Genomic DNA, 14419 nt, shown 5'->3' with positions numbered 1-14419 from the left:
TTATTTGCCGTCCGTATCTCTTTGTTGGTGAAATGTCTTGCTCATAGATTCTGTCCTTTATTATTTTGCATTTGTTGAATTATAAGTATTTTATACTAAGTATAATAAATTCTGTACTGGATATATATTTTCCAGTACCTCTTCCTGTTTGTATCTTATCTTTTAGTGTTCTTAGTAGTGTCTTTTGAGGAACAAAAGTTTGCTTTTGATGACTAAGAACATTTAAATTAGTGTTTTTGATACAGTATAGTTCTTTAGTTAAAATAGATTTTGTAGAAATGCTGGGCTCTTACCCACAGTGAGAAAGTAGAGTAAACATACAGAGTGTTGAGTAAGTAAAATATATAGCGTTCAGGTAGAAGACAATGATAAAACATAAGTTTAAAAAAAAAAAATCAAAATTGTTAGAGAAGGCAAGATATAATGGCCATTGTCTACTTAGCCAGACTACAACAGAATTTATTCTGAAGATTAAATACTTACAAAATGGTACCTTATTTGAGAGGTAGTGTCTTGTTGACACAAGAAGTGATGCAATCATTCTGCACAAAATGGAATAGGCTTGGGTTTATGATCTCAGCAGATGGTTTCAGGGAAGGATTTCCTCTATACCAGAAGGTATTGCTTGTGGAGTTTATGAGAGGCTGTGATTGTTAGGCAGAGGCCTATTTTAATAAATCTATTTTAATGTATGGCGCCTATTTTGTTTTGAAAAACAGAGCCAACTTTTAAGATTTATTGAGGTGCAAAGTCTGTGGGGAAAGATGATTCTTCTCTGAGAGGATTTCAAGCCATCATCCAAAATCCTTTCCTTATCTCAAATCTCTCTTCTTTGAAGGTGAAAGTGGCAGCATTCATTTACTATAGTTCTTATTTTTAGTAACTCTTGATATTAAGTCATTACTAATTTCACAGATAGTTTAGGAATACATTCTCATGGTCAAAGATTCATTACAGAATGAAGAGTGAAAATCCTTACTTTCCCCCTCATCTTTAAATTTCTGTTTCCACTGTCAATTTAGGATGTATCTTTGTTCTCTTTCTATGTGTATGTGTCTATATATATTTATTTTGTTTTGCACAATAGGGTTATTTTACTGACTGACTTTTTCCACTTAACAGTCTGAGTGATCTTGGCCATTTCATAGGACTATAGCTCTTTCTTTTTGGTGGTTGCATGATATTTCCATACATAGTTTGGGTGAATGATAAATTAATTATTCCTTATCTATTAGTGGAATCTTCAGGCTATCTTTAAAAATTTTTTAAAAATTATTACAGATAGCTGTAGCGGCCATCCTTGTTTATATACAGTTTTGTGGACATATGAAATATTTCTTTAGGATAGTTTTATAGAAAGTTGAATTGCTAGCTTAAAGAGTATTTAAATTTTTGATATATACTGGCCATTTGCTTCTGAAAAGCTTAAGGACTTAAAGTGACTCCTTTAGTACGAGAACTTCTCCCACATGTTAAAATGATTCCTGGTACACTGCTTTCTTTTGTGCCTTCGATTATTCTGAAGAGACCAGACCTGCGCTTTCTCACCCTTTCTGATCCTCGCGCTGCCTCTAGTCAGGGTCCTGCTTTCTGGGCACATACTGTGTGTGGGCTCAGTCCTGAGTGCTCAGCTGGAATCTCTGCCTCCTGTAAGTTCTCAGCTTAGAGATACTATGTCGTCCTGCCACACCAATAGGAATTCTTATTCCAGCCCTGTTAACTAAGGATATTTGTTACCAAGACTAGGGCTGCTTTTTAGTGTACATTATAGCTCGTTTTATAAAAATATTTTTATAGTGTTCTCAGTAGTACTAATAATGAGCTTTTCGGGCCATTAAAGAAAATGCATTTGAGTCAGTTCCAGGATGAACCTAGAGCCAAGTGAGTCAGAAAGAGAGAAACAAATACCATATATTAATACATACATATGCAACCTAGAAAGATGGTACTGATGAACCTGTTTGCAGGGCAGCAGTGGAGATGCAGACAGAGACGAAAGATTTGTGGACACAGTGGGGAAAGGAGAGGGTGGGACGAATTGCGAGAGTAGAGTGGAAGCATATTTTTATTACTGTATGTAAAGTAGATAGCCAGTGGGAATTTACTGTGTGATGCAGGGAGCTCAGACTGGTGCTCTGTCACAACTTAGAAGGGCGGGCTGGGGTGGGAGGTGGGAGGGAGTGTCAAGAGGGAGGGGACATAAATATACCTGTGATTGATGCATGTTGACATATGGCAGAAAGCAACACAATATTGTAAAGCAATTATCCTGAAATTAAATAAATTAAAAAAAATATTAATGAGCTCCTCTAGCTAATTGAGTATATTATATAAACGTGTGTATTAAGGTATTGTAAAAAGTAGACACTTACGGGCCAACTTGTTTTCTTCAATACAGGAATGGGTTGGACAAGTGGAAATAAGTGCCCTTTCTCTTATGTACAGGTAAGCCCCATGATAACAGGTAAACAAAGCCAGTGGGAAATTAACATGTTCCATTGTAAGGAAGTTGTTAAAAATAGCAGAATCACTTACAAACCTTCTAGAGAAATGATTTCCTACTTTCTCAAGGCTGGTAGCGTTGAATGGCTAGTAGAAGAAAGGCAAGGCACCATATTGTCAATTTCACAGCTTTTTGTCTGTTAGCAGATCAGGTGACTACTTTATTTTTTCTTTTCAAAATGTCTCTATAGATTTCATCTCCACGATTTCTGTGGTTTTGAGGTCTACTTTCAGAATTCTATCTGAAGTTATATATAAAGTTACATTTAAAATTTGCTTTTTTAAAAGGATACTTTCCGCATAAGTGGGTTACAGCCTAGTTATCCCTTACTACCTTTTGTCCGCTGCTCTTTCTCCAGTGCCTGGAACGTTGCTTGGTGTGCCTGACTCTTGAGTGAATGAATGAATGGATGGTTAAATCTCAATTTCTGAAGTGTGTTTCATCAGAAATAATTTCTAAATGTTATTTTCAGGAAAGATTTTATAATTTACCAGAAACCAAATGTTTCTCCTTCACAAGTAACTGAAAATAATTTTCCTGAAAAGGTAAGAATTGTTCTAACTTCTTCTAAAGGATTTAATTAAACGAACCACTCACTTGCCATCTTGACTCCCTGAGCTATAATGTTTAAGTGACTTTTGGAGTTTTTAAAGTTCTTATTAATCATTCACAAGTTTTATTATTTTGTATTTGTTTTTCCGCACAAATGTGGAACTCTATTGTGACATTTTATTAGAGAAAAATAATTGATATGCCAGTATATGTGATTAACTCGACTATTACTGTTTTACATCAATATATACATTAGATAGAAAAATGACTTGTGAAAATAGGTTCTACTGTTGCATCCAGAAACACTTAACTGTGATATATTTCCCATTCAGTTCAGTTCAGTTCAGTTACTCAGTCATGTCTGACTCTGTGACCCCATGAATCGCAGCACGCCAGGCCTCCCTGTCCATCACCAACTCCCAGAGTTTATTCAAATTCATGTCCATCGAGTTGGTGATGCCATCCAGCCATCTCATCCTGTATCGTCCCCTTCTCCTCCTGCCCCCAGTCCCTCCCAGCATCAGGGTCTTTTCCAGTGAATCAACTTTTTGCATGAGATGGCCAAAGATTGGAGTTTCAGCTTCAGCGTCAGTCCTTCCAATGAACTCTACTATTACTGTTTTACATCAATATATACATTAGATAGAAAAATAACTTGTGAAAATAGGTTCCACTGTTGCATCCAGAAATACTTAACTGTGATATATTTCCCATTACATTATAGAGGTAGTTTACTGGCTATGTCACAAAGCAGAAACAACTGAAAAATGATGTAAAGCCTAAAAAGCGGGGAAACAAAGCACCATGATTCATTACTAGAGAGTTTTGTTTTCATGATCTGCATTGGGTTATCCAGGCCAAGTTGAAATGCCTCGTCACCACGTTTATGGTGTCAGGGGGAAGGAACCGGGGTAAATATGCCTTTGTAAGGACTTGTGGGTGTCCGAGGTACCTGGCTCTGGATCTGGCCTTTACAGTGTAATTTTTGGAATATGATATAGTCTAAGCAAAGTCAATGTGCGTTGCTCTTTGCATAAGTGATCGATTATTTAGAAGGTACATAAAGCTGTAAAGCAGAAAAAAAAATGTACTTTTGATTCTGCTCCTTAGGGGTAAGCATTATTAAAGTTTTAGAATATTTTCTTACAGTCTCCTAACCCTTCGGTTTCAATAGTTGAAATCATTTGTTCTTACAGATTGTGTGTGATTTTTGTGATGCAGTAAGCGTTTCCCCAAGTCATTAGGAATTTCTGATTCATTGGCTTTGTAACATTTCAACATATGGATGTATCATGACCACATTACAGCTTTAGGTTACTTCTAAAACATTCTACTGGGAAATTTATTTACTGGTAACTCAGAGATATTAAAGGTGTAAGTAGCTGTGTAAATGTTGTATGTGAAGGGCTGGAAGATGAATTCTGTTTTTCCCTTTCAGGTGTTACTGTGTTTTTCAAATGGAAATCATTATGATATTGTCTACCCCATAAAGTACAAAGAGAGCTCTGCTGTGTGTCAGTGTAAGTATCACCCTCGTGTTGGTTTAGACATTTTCTTCCTAAGCTTTGTGGTCTTGAGCCAACAACTCAGGGCAGATATACCCTGTTTTGTTGCGTAAAAATACATTTCTGACAACCTAAAAATACATTTAGGTTACGAAAAATCTTAATACTCCAGTAAAAACTTGTTTCAATAGAAAAAAGGTGCTAGTAGATTAGAGTTTGGCTTGTAAATACGAAGTTATATTTTCCTGTGGTAATTAATATTGTTAATAAAGATTTGTATGTTTTTAAAACTTTTAGTGCATAGCTTGAAAATCTGAATGATTCAGGAAATCAGTATTTGATTGTATTTGTCACTTGACCAGGGTTTCTTGACCTTGGCACTATTAATACTTAGGGCACATAATTCATTGTTTTGGGGGTTGTTGTGTGCATTGTAGAAAGTTTAGCATCTGTTATGCCAATAGTGGGGCTTCCCTGGTGGCTCAGATGGTAAAGAATCTGCCTGCAATGCTGGAGACGTGGGTTTGATTCCTGGATCAGGAAGATCCCTTAGAGAAGGGAATAGCAACACACTCCAGTATTCTTGCCTCGAGAATTCCATGGAAGGGGCATCTGCAAAGTCGCAGAGTTGGACACAACTAAGTGACTGACCTTCTGCCATGCCAGTAGAGCTCGCTCTGTCCCGTGTGACAACCACAGATGTCTCCAGACTTTGCCAGGTGTTTCCTGGGAGGATAAAACCTCTCCACCTCTCCCAGTTGAGAATTACTGCTGTGGCAGCGCCTTCCTCTCTTCTTTATCTGCTTTATCATCTGTTCTGACAAAGTGCGTGTGACTCATACGAAGCACTGTGCTGGGCATATGACAGCCTTTCCCCCCTGTTCTTTAGCTAAGGGGGACCAGTGAAGACAGCACATGATGCCTGCCTTTTCAAAGCTGGAATGTCCAGCTTTTGGTTGACTGGGAGAGGCAGGGAACACAGCCCAGGATGCAGACAGCCAAACTTCACATCTCAAAACAGATCAATTTACAATTTTATATTACTTGCATTTAATGTATTGACGTATTTAAAGCAATATTGACGTATTTAAAGCAATACAAAAAGGTATCACAGCTGTGAGCCAAGGCTGATAAAATTAAACGTGCACAGTAGTGAGCAGTGACCAGCTATGGCGCACGCTGTGCTAAGCCTCTGCAAGCTGCTTTCATATTTCATCCTGGCGCAGTGAAGTGCTCTCATTCCAGCCGCACACGGGAGGAAACAACTGGAGCGGTCACACAACCGACCCAGCCTGAAGAGACTTGCATGGAAAACTTAGGGAACACTAAGTTTGCTAGAAAGAAGATGCCTTTCATAATGGACTAAAAAGAAACCTTTGTAAAATGTGTTCTCAGCAACCAGGGAAGCATATTGAGACAACGTTTCTGCTTTACAAAAAGAGGAAAACAAAAACAGACCCACACTCCAGAAAACATAGAAATATGTTGCCAAATGCTCAGAACCTCTGCATGGAGTTCAGGACTCCCATTTGTTTTAATTAGGAAACCTTACCAAAACAAGTGCACTAAGAATTCATCACAGTGGTGTCTACCCCTCAAAGGAGTCCCCAAGAGACCCCCTTTCTCACCATCTATATCTCCCTCAGTATCATCCAGACAACAGGCAGGGATAATTTTGAACTAACTAACTGCAAAGACAAGTCTAGCTGCTCTCTAGGTAATTTTCTGATTAAATTGTGTTATTGGTCATAAGGTGTTACAAGGTATTTAGTTAAGGTTTTAGAAGCCTGGGTGTCTGGGTTTTATGTTAGAAGGTAAAATTAATGCTGTGTAACATCTTTCTCATTAACTGCAGCTCTGCTTTATGAATTGCTATACGAGAAGGTGTTTAAAACTGACGTCAGTAAGATCTTGATGGGCCTGGAGAGCTCTGAAGTAGCGGATGAAGAGAACAGTGAAATATCAGATTCCGAGGATGACAGCTGCAAGTAAGAGTGACTTTGTCCTAAAGTTCCTTGTAGTGCCATAGGAGGAAACAGCGCAGTGAACGTTTTTGCATGGAGTTGCCTCACTTAGTGAGGTATTAATGGTATTTCTAAAGGACAGCAATCTGCAGTAGGAGTTTCTTTTTTCCTGCCACTACTATTACCTCATTTCTATTATGGGACTGTTTCTTTCGGAATTTGATTTTTTGTTTGTTTAAATTTGTTTTTGCTAAGCATCTGTTTCTGTGTAATCATGGTGCATATATCTCTGAAATAGATTTGGTTCTACCTATGTGTGTGTTGGGGGGCTTCCCTCATAGCTTAGTTGGTAAAAAATTCGCCTGCAATGTGGGAGACCTGGGTTTGATCCCTGAGTCGGGAAGATCCCCTGGAAAAGGGAAAGGCTACCCACTCCAGTATTCTGGCCTGGAAAATTGCAGGGTTGCCAAGAGTTGGACACAACTGAGCGACTTTCACTTCTTATGTATGAATATTCTAAAGTTTTCAGGTTAGGCTGTCAATTGCTTAAGTAACCAGTGATGAAAAATGGCCATTTGGATTTCCTTGACATTCTTTTATTGTTTTCTTTCTTAGATAATGCCTCCTCTTCTTTTTATATAATACAAATCCCAAGTTGGAATATAAGTATATGTGAACAGCTCTGGATAGTAATGTTATTTATTTATGTTTGTTTATGGTGTGAATAAACACCTTTTAACTTAGAGTCTAAAACTTATTTTTCTTTTCCACTTAAGACATACAGGGTAGTGGCTAAGAGGTTGGGCTATGGACATTCTGACCTGGTTTCATTCCTGGGTTCCTGCCAACTAACTGAACTTAGGGCAAGTTGCTTAAAGCCTCAATCCCTTAGATATAAATGAGGATATGTCAGTATATCTTTAAAGTAGATAATGTATAAGAATTAAATGAGATGTACATATACAATGCACAGCCCAGTTCCTAGGTATAGTGTCCAATGTGTATGAGTTTTTATCAGTGATATTAAGGAATGTACTTTGTATGTTCTAAGAACCAACCGATTTCATCCTCAGTGAAGCTGAAAGTTGTATTATTCTTTTTGTATGAGAGTATGAAAGTATCCTGTGATGTTATGTACTGTGAAACTAGAGGAAGATGAAATTAAGCCTCAGGATATCTAATTCTTTATTAAAGACTTATAAAATATATCTCCTTATATCTGTGATTCCAGGCATTTCTTAAATTAAATGGTTGATCCTTACTGAAAGTTTGATTGACTACTATTTCTACTTAAGAAAGAAATGAGTCAGATTCAAATCCGGGTCTACCATTGTAAATTAATCCTAGAATTGAATAAGTGACTTTGCACAGATGGAAATTGTGCTCCATGGTTTTCTGCAGGTGCCCAGTATGATGAAGGCATGTTATGGAACATACGGGAAGTTGGGCTGGAGAATGAATGGCTCGCTTGTTTCACTTATCACCATGAGTTGATGTGGGGGGACTTCAGCACATGCCCTGTGGTTGGTGCTGCTGATGGCTTTAGCAGAACTGGGTCTGGGATGGCAGCTGGCAGGTGAAGTGTGGAGTAGAGGCTAGTAAGCTTGTATAAGTTTACCAGGGATGGTGTGTACATTGTCATGATCAGTTTTCCTTTTTATACTGCATTACTGTAGCCCTGGGACCATGGAAACCTTTCTGATTAATTTTTTGTTGAGTTATTAAGGTTTCCTTTACTAGTGTCATGTCTGGCTTAGGGAAGACAAAGGTTCATTTAGGGGAGACTGCTCCATAATCATGGCAAGATAGATAGGCATGGTATGGTAATGAGGAGAAAGCAAGGATGCCACTGTACTTCTGTGCCTGGATTCTTTTCACATTCGTATTGATAAATCTGAAAGTATTAGAAATTAGGGTGCTTTTTTAATCCAGACTCTAGATAGTTGGAGTCCCTTAAATATTGCTGCATTTAGGGTTATGACTCCTAAGGACTAGAGACTGATTCATTAAGGAGGAGGAATTGTATGACAGAAGAATACAGGTAGCTTCTCACCTCACCACCCAGTCAGCCGCCCTCATTCTGTCCAGCCTCACCAGCCTCTTGACTGCCCCAGGGTCTTCGCACTTGCTTTGCATCCGCCTGCAGTACTGAACAGCCGTACGGTTTGCTCTCTCGTCACCTTTAATTCTTTATTCAAAAAGATATTTTTCTTTATCCTATTTTTTATTATTTGAGCTAGGCCTCAACACTGTAGTTTTTCTACCTTTTTTTCCCCCAAAGCACTTAGCAGCATTACTGATTACTGATTACTTATTTAGCTTGTATCTACTTTCACCAGACTGTATATCTTGTAGTGAAGTATTTTGTTTAATGGAGCCTCATCTGTTGATGGACTTTCCTGGTGGCTCAACAGGTAAAGAACCCACCTGCCAGTGCAGGAGACACAAGAGACGCAGGTTCGATCCCTGAGTCTGAAAGGTCCTCTGGAGAAGGAACTGGCATCCCAACCCTGTATTCTTGCCTGGAAATCCCATGGACAGAGAGTAGTTTAGCAAGCTGCAGTCCATGGAATCATGAAGAGTTGGACGCGACTGAGTGCACACACTTACATACATACATATCTATTGATATATTTTTGAAAGGAAGTTTTTACATTAAATGTTCTTATAAACTCAGTTACTCTATCATCCCACATTGCACAGTTTATTTCTGTTTTTCTCTTCTTGTTGATTAAGTCAGTACGAATTACTGATAAAAACCTTTGACTGGAGAAGGAAATGGCAACCCACTCCAGTGTTCTTGCCTGGAGAAGTCCATGGACAGAGGAGTCTGGCAGGCTGCAGTCCTTGGGGTTATATGACTGAGCATGCATGCATGAGGAGGGTGGAGGAGATGGGTTGGTAGCAATAAACTGGTAAACTTAAAAAAAAATCTTTGACTTATATGCATAGACACATTGCATGTACATCGCATATGTGTTTACATATACCTACGCACACTTCACTTTGTTTGAGCTCCTTGGAATATGGTTTTGACTTTGTGGACTGTAACTCAGATTTTTCTGTGAGGTTGGAGTAAGTGATTGTGTGTGAACATTTTTGTACTCCTGATGATATCTGTATTTCTTCCTTTGTAGGAGTAAACCTACCACTGTTAATGATGTGAATGGATTTAAAACTTTGTCCGGTGATCAGGTATTTTTATTTAATGCTTTTAAACTATTTCTTCAATATAAGAAAACCTACAAGTTTATAGCCTTAATTTTTTTTGTCTTTTCTGGTACATTGTCAGTAGAGTCAGGATCATCTTACAAGACATTTTTTTGTTGACTTCATAATTTTTAAAGCTTTCTTTTTTTGATTTTTCTCTTATACATATCTCATACACATTTTAAAAGCATTTCTGTGTTGATTGGGCTTCTTGGCTTTGTTTACTTAGCACCCGAAAAGCAATGGAAACTCTCCTAGCCTTCCTTTGTCTAGAAAGGTTCTTAAGTCACTCAGTCCAGCAGTCTATAGAAATGTGGAATATGAAATTTGGCTAAAGTCTAAACAAGGTGAGTTTAAAAAAAAAACTATTTTCCAGAAATTTGCTTTGAGGCCCTTGAAAATGATTGCATCAACTTGATATTATGCTGATATTCTTTACAGCTCAACAAAAGCATGATTATTCCATTGCTGCTGGCTTACAGTATGAAGTTGGAGATAAATGCCAGGTAAGTGATTATGTAGAGGAAGAAAAGATTTTACTTGAAATCTTATTTATTCTAATAGGAACTAAAAAACAGCTAAGTTTGGATGTGTTGTTAATTTGAGATTTCAGAATATATTTTATCATGTATACATTTTAATAGTTAAACATATTTAGCTTTTGAATACGTTAACAAAATCATGTATATCTAAAACTGTGCGACCCTCCACATGATCTTTAAAGCAGTTCAGTCTCTGATAGTACTTGCTGCAAAGATGTAGCAGTAACATTTTAGATTTTTAGATAATTTCATTACAGCTGGGCTTCCTGGGTGGCGCTGTGGTAGAACCCGCCTGCCAGTGCAGGAGACCTGAGAGAACTGCGTTCGATCCTTGGGTTGGGAAGATCCCCTGGACGAGGGCTTGGCAACCTGCTCCAGTGTTCTTGCCTGGAGAATCCCATGGGCAGAGGGGCCTGGCGGGCCACAGTCCCTGGAGTTGCAAAGAGTTGGACACAACTGAAGCAACTTAGCAGCACACTTCAAAGCCGTAACAGTAGCATTTTAGATTTTTAGATGTTTTTGTTACAGTTGGCAGATGATGTACTGAAATTGATTCAGACTTGACACTACAGGTCAGTTTGGTTTATGAAAGTCATCCTGAGAAATTTTGAGACAACACGTAGTTCTTTTGTTGGATTGAGAAAAGAAAGGGAACAGTTAGAGAAGTTTTGCCTTTTACTTTGAATAAGCTACTGCTCTGGGCTTACCTGCAGCTGACTGTTAAAGGGGAACGTTGAGTTATGTCAGCGTTCCTTACATGGAGCGATACTGCACCCCTGCCTCCCCTCTCGCAGTGTCTGCAGACACTTTTGGTCAGTACACCTGGGACGGTACTCCTGATCCCTAGTGGGTAGGTGTGAGGGCAGTGAGGCCAGGCGTGGGGCCAGACGTCCTAAGATACACAGGACACCCCCGCCCCCAGCACACACACAGCGGGAACTCATCTGTCCACGGTGTTACCAATGCCAAGGCTGGAGACACATCTGTGAAAAAATGTGACTCACTCTAAAACAAAACAGCCCCCATACACCAGAAATACTGTTATTTGGAAGATGATTGTCATCAAGAATGGTTCTCAAAAGTGTTACCTTTGAAAAATTATTTTCAAATAGCCATTGACAGACATTTCTTCCTGACTTGTGGAGGAAATAGTCATTGCTTCATGATAAAGTGGTTTGTGAAAGGTGTCTGGGGGACCAGGATTGTTTCTGGGTGTCAGTGACGGACTTTACCTAAAGGACTTTCAGTAGTATGCTGAAGTCGAGGAAGAGGATGTGACTCTTTGAGGGTTGTCAGAAACGTGCTCCAAGCACAGAGCCAAATCTGGGAGTCTCTTACTGTAGTGATTTGGGGGACTTGGCAGAGAACAAAAGAGACAAGGGCCCTTCCTCCTCATTCTTCTTAGTAGCGAAGAGAAAGTACTTATTTTGTACTCATCGCTAAAATTGTTCTAGTCATTATTTTAAACCGAGCATATTTCATTTGAGGTTTCGGTTTCTTTCGTAAAGTAGATGCTCTTGATAAAGCAGAAGGTAAAGCAGGTACTTGTTTTAATTTTTTCCTTTTTAGAGTATTTTCCTTTTCTGCTACTTGACTATTTCACTTGGATAAAATTTAATTAAAATTTTATTCCGTCAAATTTTATGGACAGTGTGAAAGTGTTAGTCATTCAGTTGTGTCTGACTCTTTGCAACCCCATGGACTGACCGTAGCCCGCCAGGCTCCTCCGTCCCTGGGATTCTCCAGGCAGGAATACTGGAGTGGTTTGCCATTTCCTCCTCCAGGGGACCTTCCCGACCCAGGGATCAAACCCAGGTCTCCTGCAGTGGCAGGTGGACTCTTTACTGCCTGAGCCACCAGCGTCTCTGACTCAAAGATGACTTTCATTTACTCAAGTAAGCATGTAAATGTAGTTTCAATTTGAAATAAAAATTAGCTTCAGAAAATCTTTTTTATTGTTAAACTCTTGAGGAGAGGGAAGCAGTATCCTGCTGTGACCAAAGAAGGAAGTCTCAGCTTGAGGCCTTGGAACGGGCGGCTGCTGTCCCTCCGCCTCTGGCCGGGGAGCGTGACTGTTCGGCGCCATTTTAGTGTCCATCCAGGGGTTCTGGCGTTCTCGAGTTCCGGACCCAGTGCCCCTGCGGATGCCGAGGGCCAGTGGTACTGATGACGGGAGGAGGTGGCTTTGAGCAGGGCTGTGTCCATCCGGCTGCTAGAGCAGGATTGGGGGTGCCCTCTGACAGAAGGAAAGCAGAAGGCTGATGTGCTGTTGTGTGATAACCAGCTGTATGTTAGAGAAGGGACGATGCACCTATTTTTAGGGAGGAGAAAGGTCACATTTACATATTACAATGTTTCAAATACTGGAAAAGTGAGAAGATAATGTAATTTCCATAACAGGTGCTCGCCTTTGTTGAGGGCTGCTGTGTGCAGTCTGGCGTCCTTCATGTGTATCATGTGTACCTCCTTGCACCTCCGTGGTGTCTGTGATGTCGAGACTATAATTAGCCCCGTCTTGCATATGAGCACAGTGAGGCACAAGATAAGTTACTTGCCCGAGGTCATGTTGCTGCTGAGTAGAAAAGTGGGACCTGGAATCCTGGTTTGTGTGTGGTGCCACAGCCCTGCCTTCAGAACCTTGACAGTGTAGAAAAAACAGGGAAAAGTAAGCAAAGGAAAGTATTTTGGAAAGAGATGCACAGGTCTGGGAGATCAGAGGCATTATGGTCTACTCTTTTGAACCTAGTTTTGTTTTTAACTATGTGTGTTCCTCTACACTTTAGTTGAAAATGAAATGGCAGTTTAAAAATGAATCATTGATGCTAAAGCATCAGGTGACTGATTTTTCTTTGCAAATTTGTTCAACAGGTTAGGTTGGATCACAATGGAAAATTTTCTAATGCAGACTTTCAAGGGGTTCACTCTGAGAATGGGCCAGTTTCGGTCGAAGAACTTGGAAAGAAGTACGTACTGTTCGCAGCTAAGGTGTTAATTCACTTTCTCTTCCACTTAGCCTGATGTAATCATGAGCATTTCTAAATGTCCCTGTGTATTTGCGAAGTCAGTTAAATGTGTTGTGGGTGTATACAGAAATACGGTATATTTTAGATCTCTTAGAAAAATAGTTTGTGTTCAAATTAAGTGTCTATGTGTTAAGGTATTTTAAATAAAAGATATTTATTTCATTGCTTACTGTTTAAAATGTGACATTTTTCACTAAGGCAGTTTGGAAAACTAAGTCTATTGTAACTGAAGCTTTGGAGGACAGGAACAGTATTCATTTCTGATTTCATTCATTGCTCCCTTGCGTAGTTTTCAGTAAATGATTAGCTGGTGGAGTGAAACACTTGCTATGATACAGTGTTACTTTAAAACAACTTCTGTTTCAGCTGCTGCAGCCTTTATTTGATGGAAAGGTAGTAAGCTCCACCTAGACTTTACCATGGAGAATTTCAAACATACACAACTGAGGAGGGTAGTCAAGTGAACCCCAAGATAACTGTCACCCTAGTTTCTTAGCTAACAGCAGATTTGGCATCTTTTCTGATCTTTTCTCCCTAACCCCTTAAAGCAGAAGAAAGGAGCAGAATTGGAATATTTGAAAGTAAATCCCAGACGTCACACCATTGCTCATAGATGCTCGTGTGTCTGTGTGCGTCTCTAACAGGAAAGGCTTCTCCATTCCCCATCCTTAGCTACAGTACTGTCATCACACCTCACGGAATGGTTTTCTTTCCTTCCTTGTCTAATCTTTTGCTTAGATTGTGATTAAGACCCCTCAATCTTCTGTTCTTTTAGGTTAGAAAATATGTTTTTGACCTTTGTCATTTGATTGTAATTACATGTGGATTGCTGAATGCTTTGTACTTTATAGTGTGTTTTTACTATACGAACTAAGACTGGAGATTCTTAGGCAAATTGAACATAAAAGATTTATGTAGACTACTTAATGCCCAGTCTCAGTAGAGTACTTCGGGTTACTGCAAGTCTTTTTCTTCTCTTTAAAGATACTCACCGAAGAACCTCAAACCGCCTCCCTCAGAAAGCTGGAACACAGTGTCAGGGAAGAAGATGAAAAAACCTCCTTCGGGACAGAATTTCCATTCTGGTAGGAGCTCATCAAGTTAGTCTTCCTTTGGGGGA

At 39.4% G+C, this 14419-nt stretch overlaps 1 protein-coding gene across 2 annotated transcripts in view; it reads left to right on the top strand.

Annotated features, from left to right (window-relative positions):
• The window catches only part of OTUD4 (OTU deubiquitinase 4), a 41492-nt gene that overhangs the window by 9388 nt on the left and 17685 nt on the right, over positions 1-14419 (top strand). For both annotated transcript variants that reach the window (XM_065905075.1, XM_065905074.1), the window contains exons 4-12: positions 2399-2445; positions 2976-3048; positions 4494-4575; positions 6416-6548; positions 9662-9719; positions 9964-10081; positions 10176-10240; positions 13145-13239; positions 14284-14384. In XM_065905075.1, the coding sequence (XP_065761147.1) occupies positions 2399-2445; positions 2976-3048; positions 4494-4575; positions 6416-6548; positions 9662-9719; positions 9964-10081; positions 10176-10240; positions 13145-13239; positions 14284-14384 (772 nt within the window). The remainder of the gene's footprint in view (positions 1-2398; positions 2446-2975; positions 3049-4493; positions 4576-6415; positions 6549-9661; positions 9720-9963; positions 10082-10175; positions 10241-13144; positions 13240-14283; positions 14385-14419) is intronic.

This window comes from Muntiacus reevesi, chromosome 13, assembly GCF_963930625.1.
Source record: "Muntiacus reevesi chromosome 13, mMunRee1.1, whole genome shotgun sequence".
Classification (NCBI taxonomy): Eukaryota; Metazoa; Chordata; class Mammalia; order Artiodactyla; family Cervidae; genus Muntiacus; species Muntiacus reevesi.
Note: the sequence above shows the minus strand (reverse complement) of the source record. Positions and strands in the feature narration are given on the sequence as shown.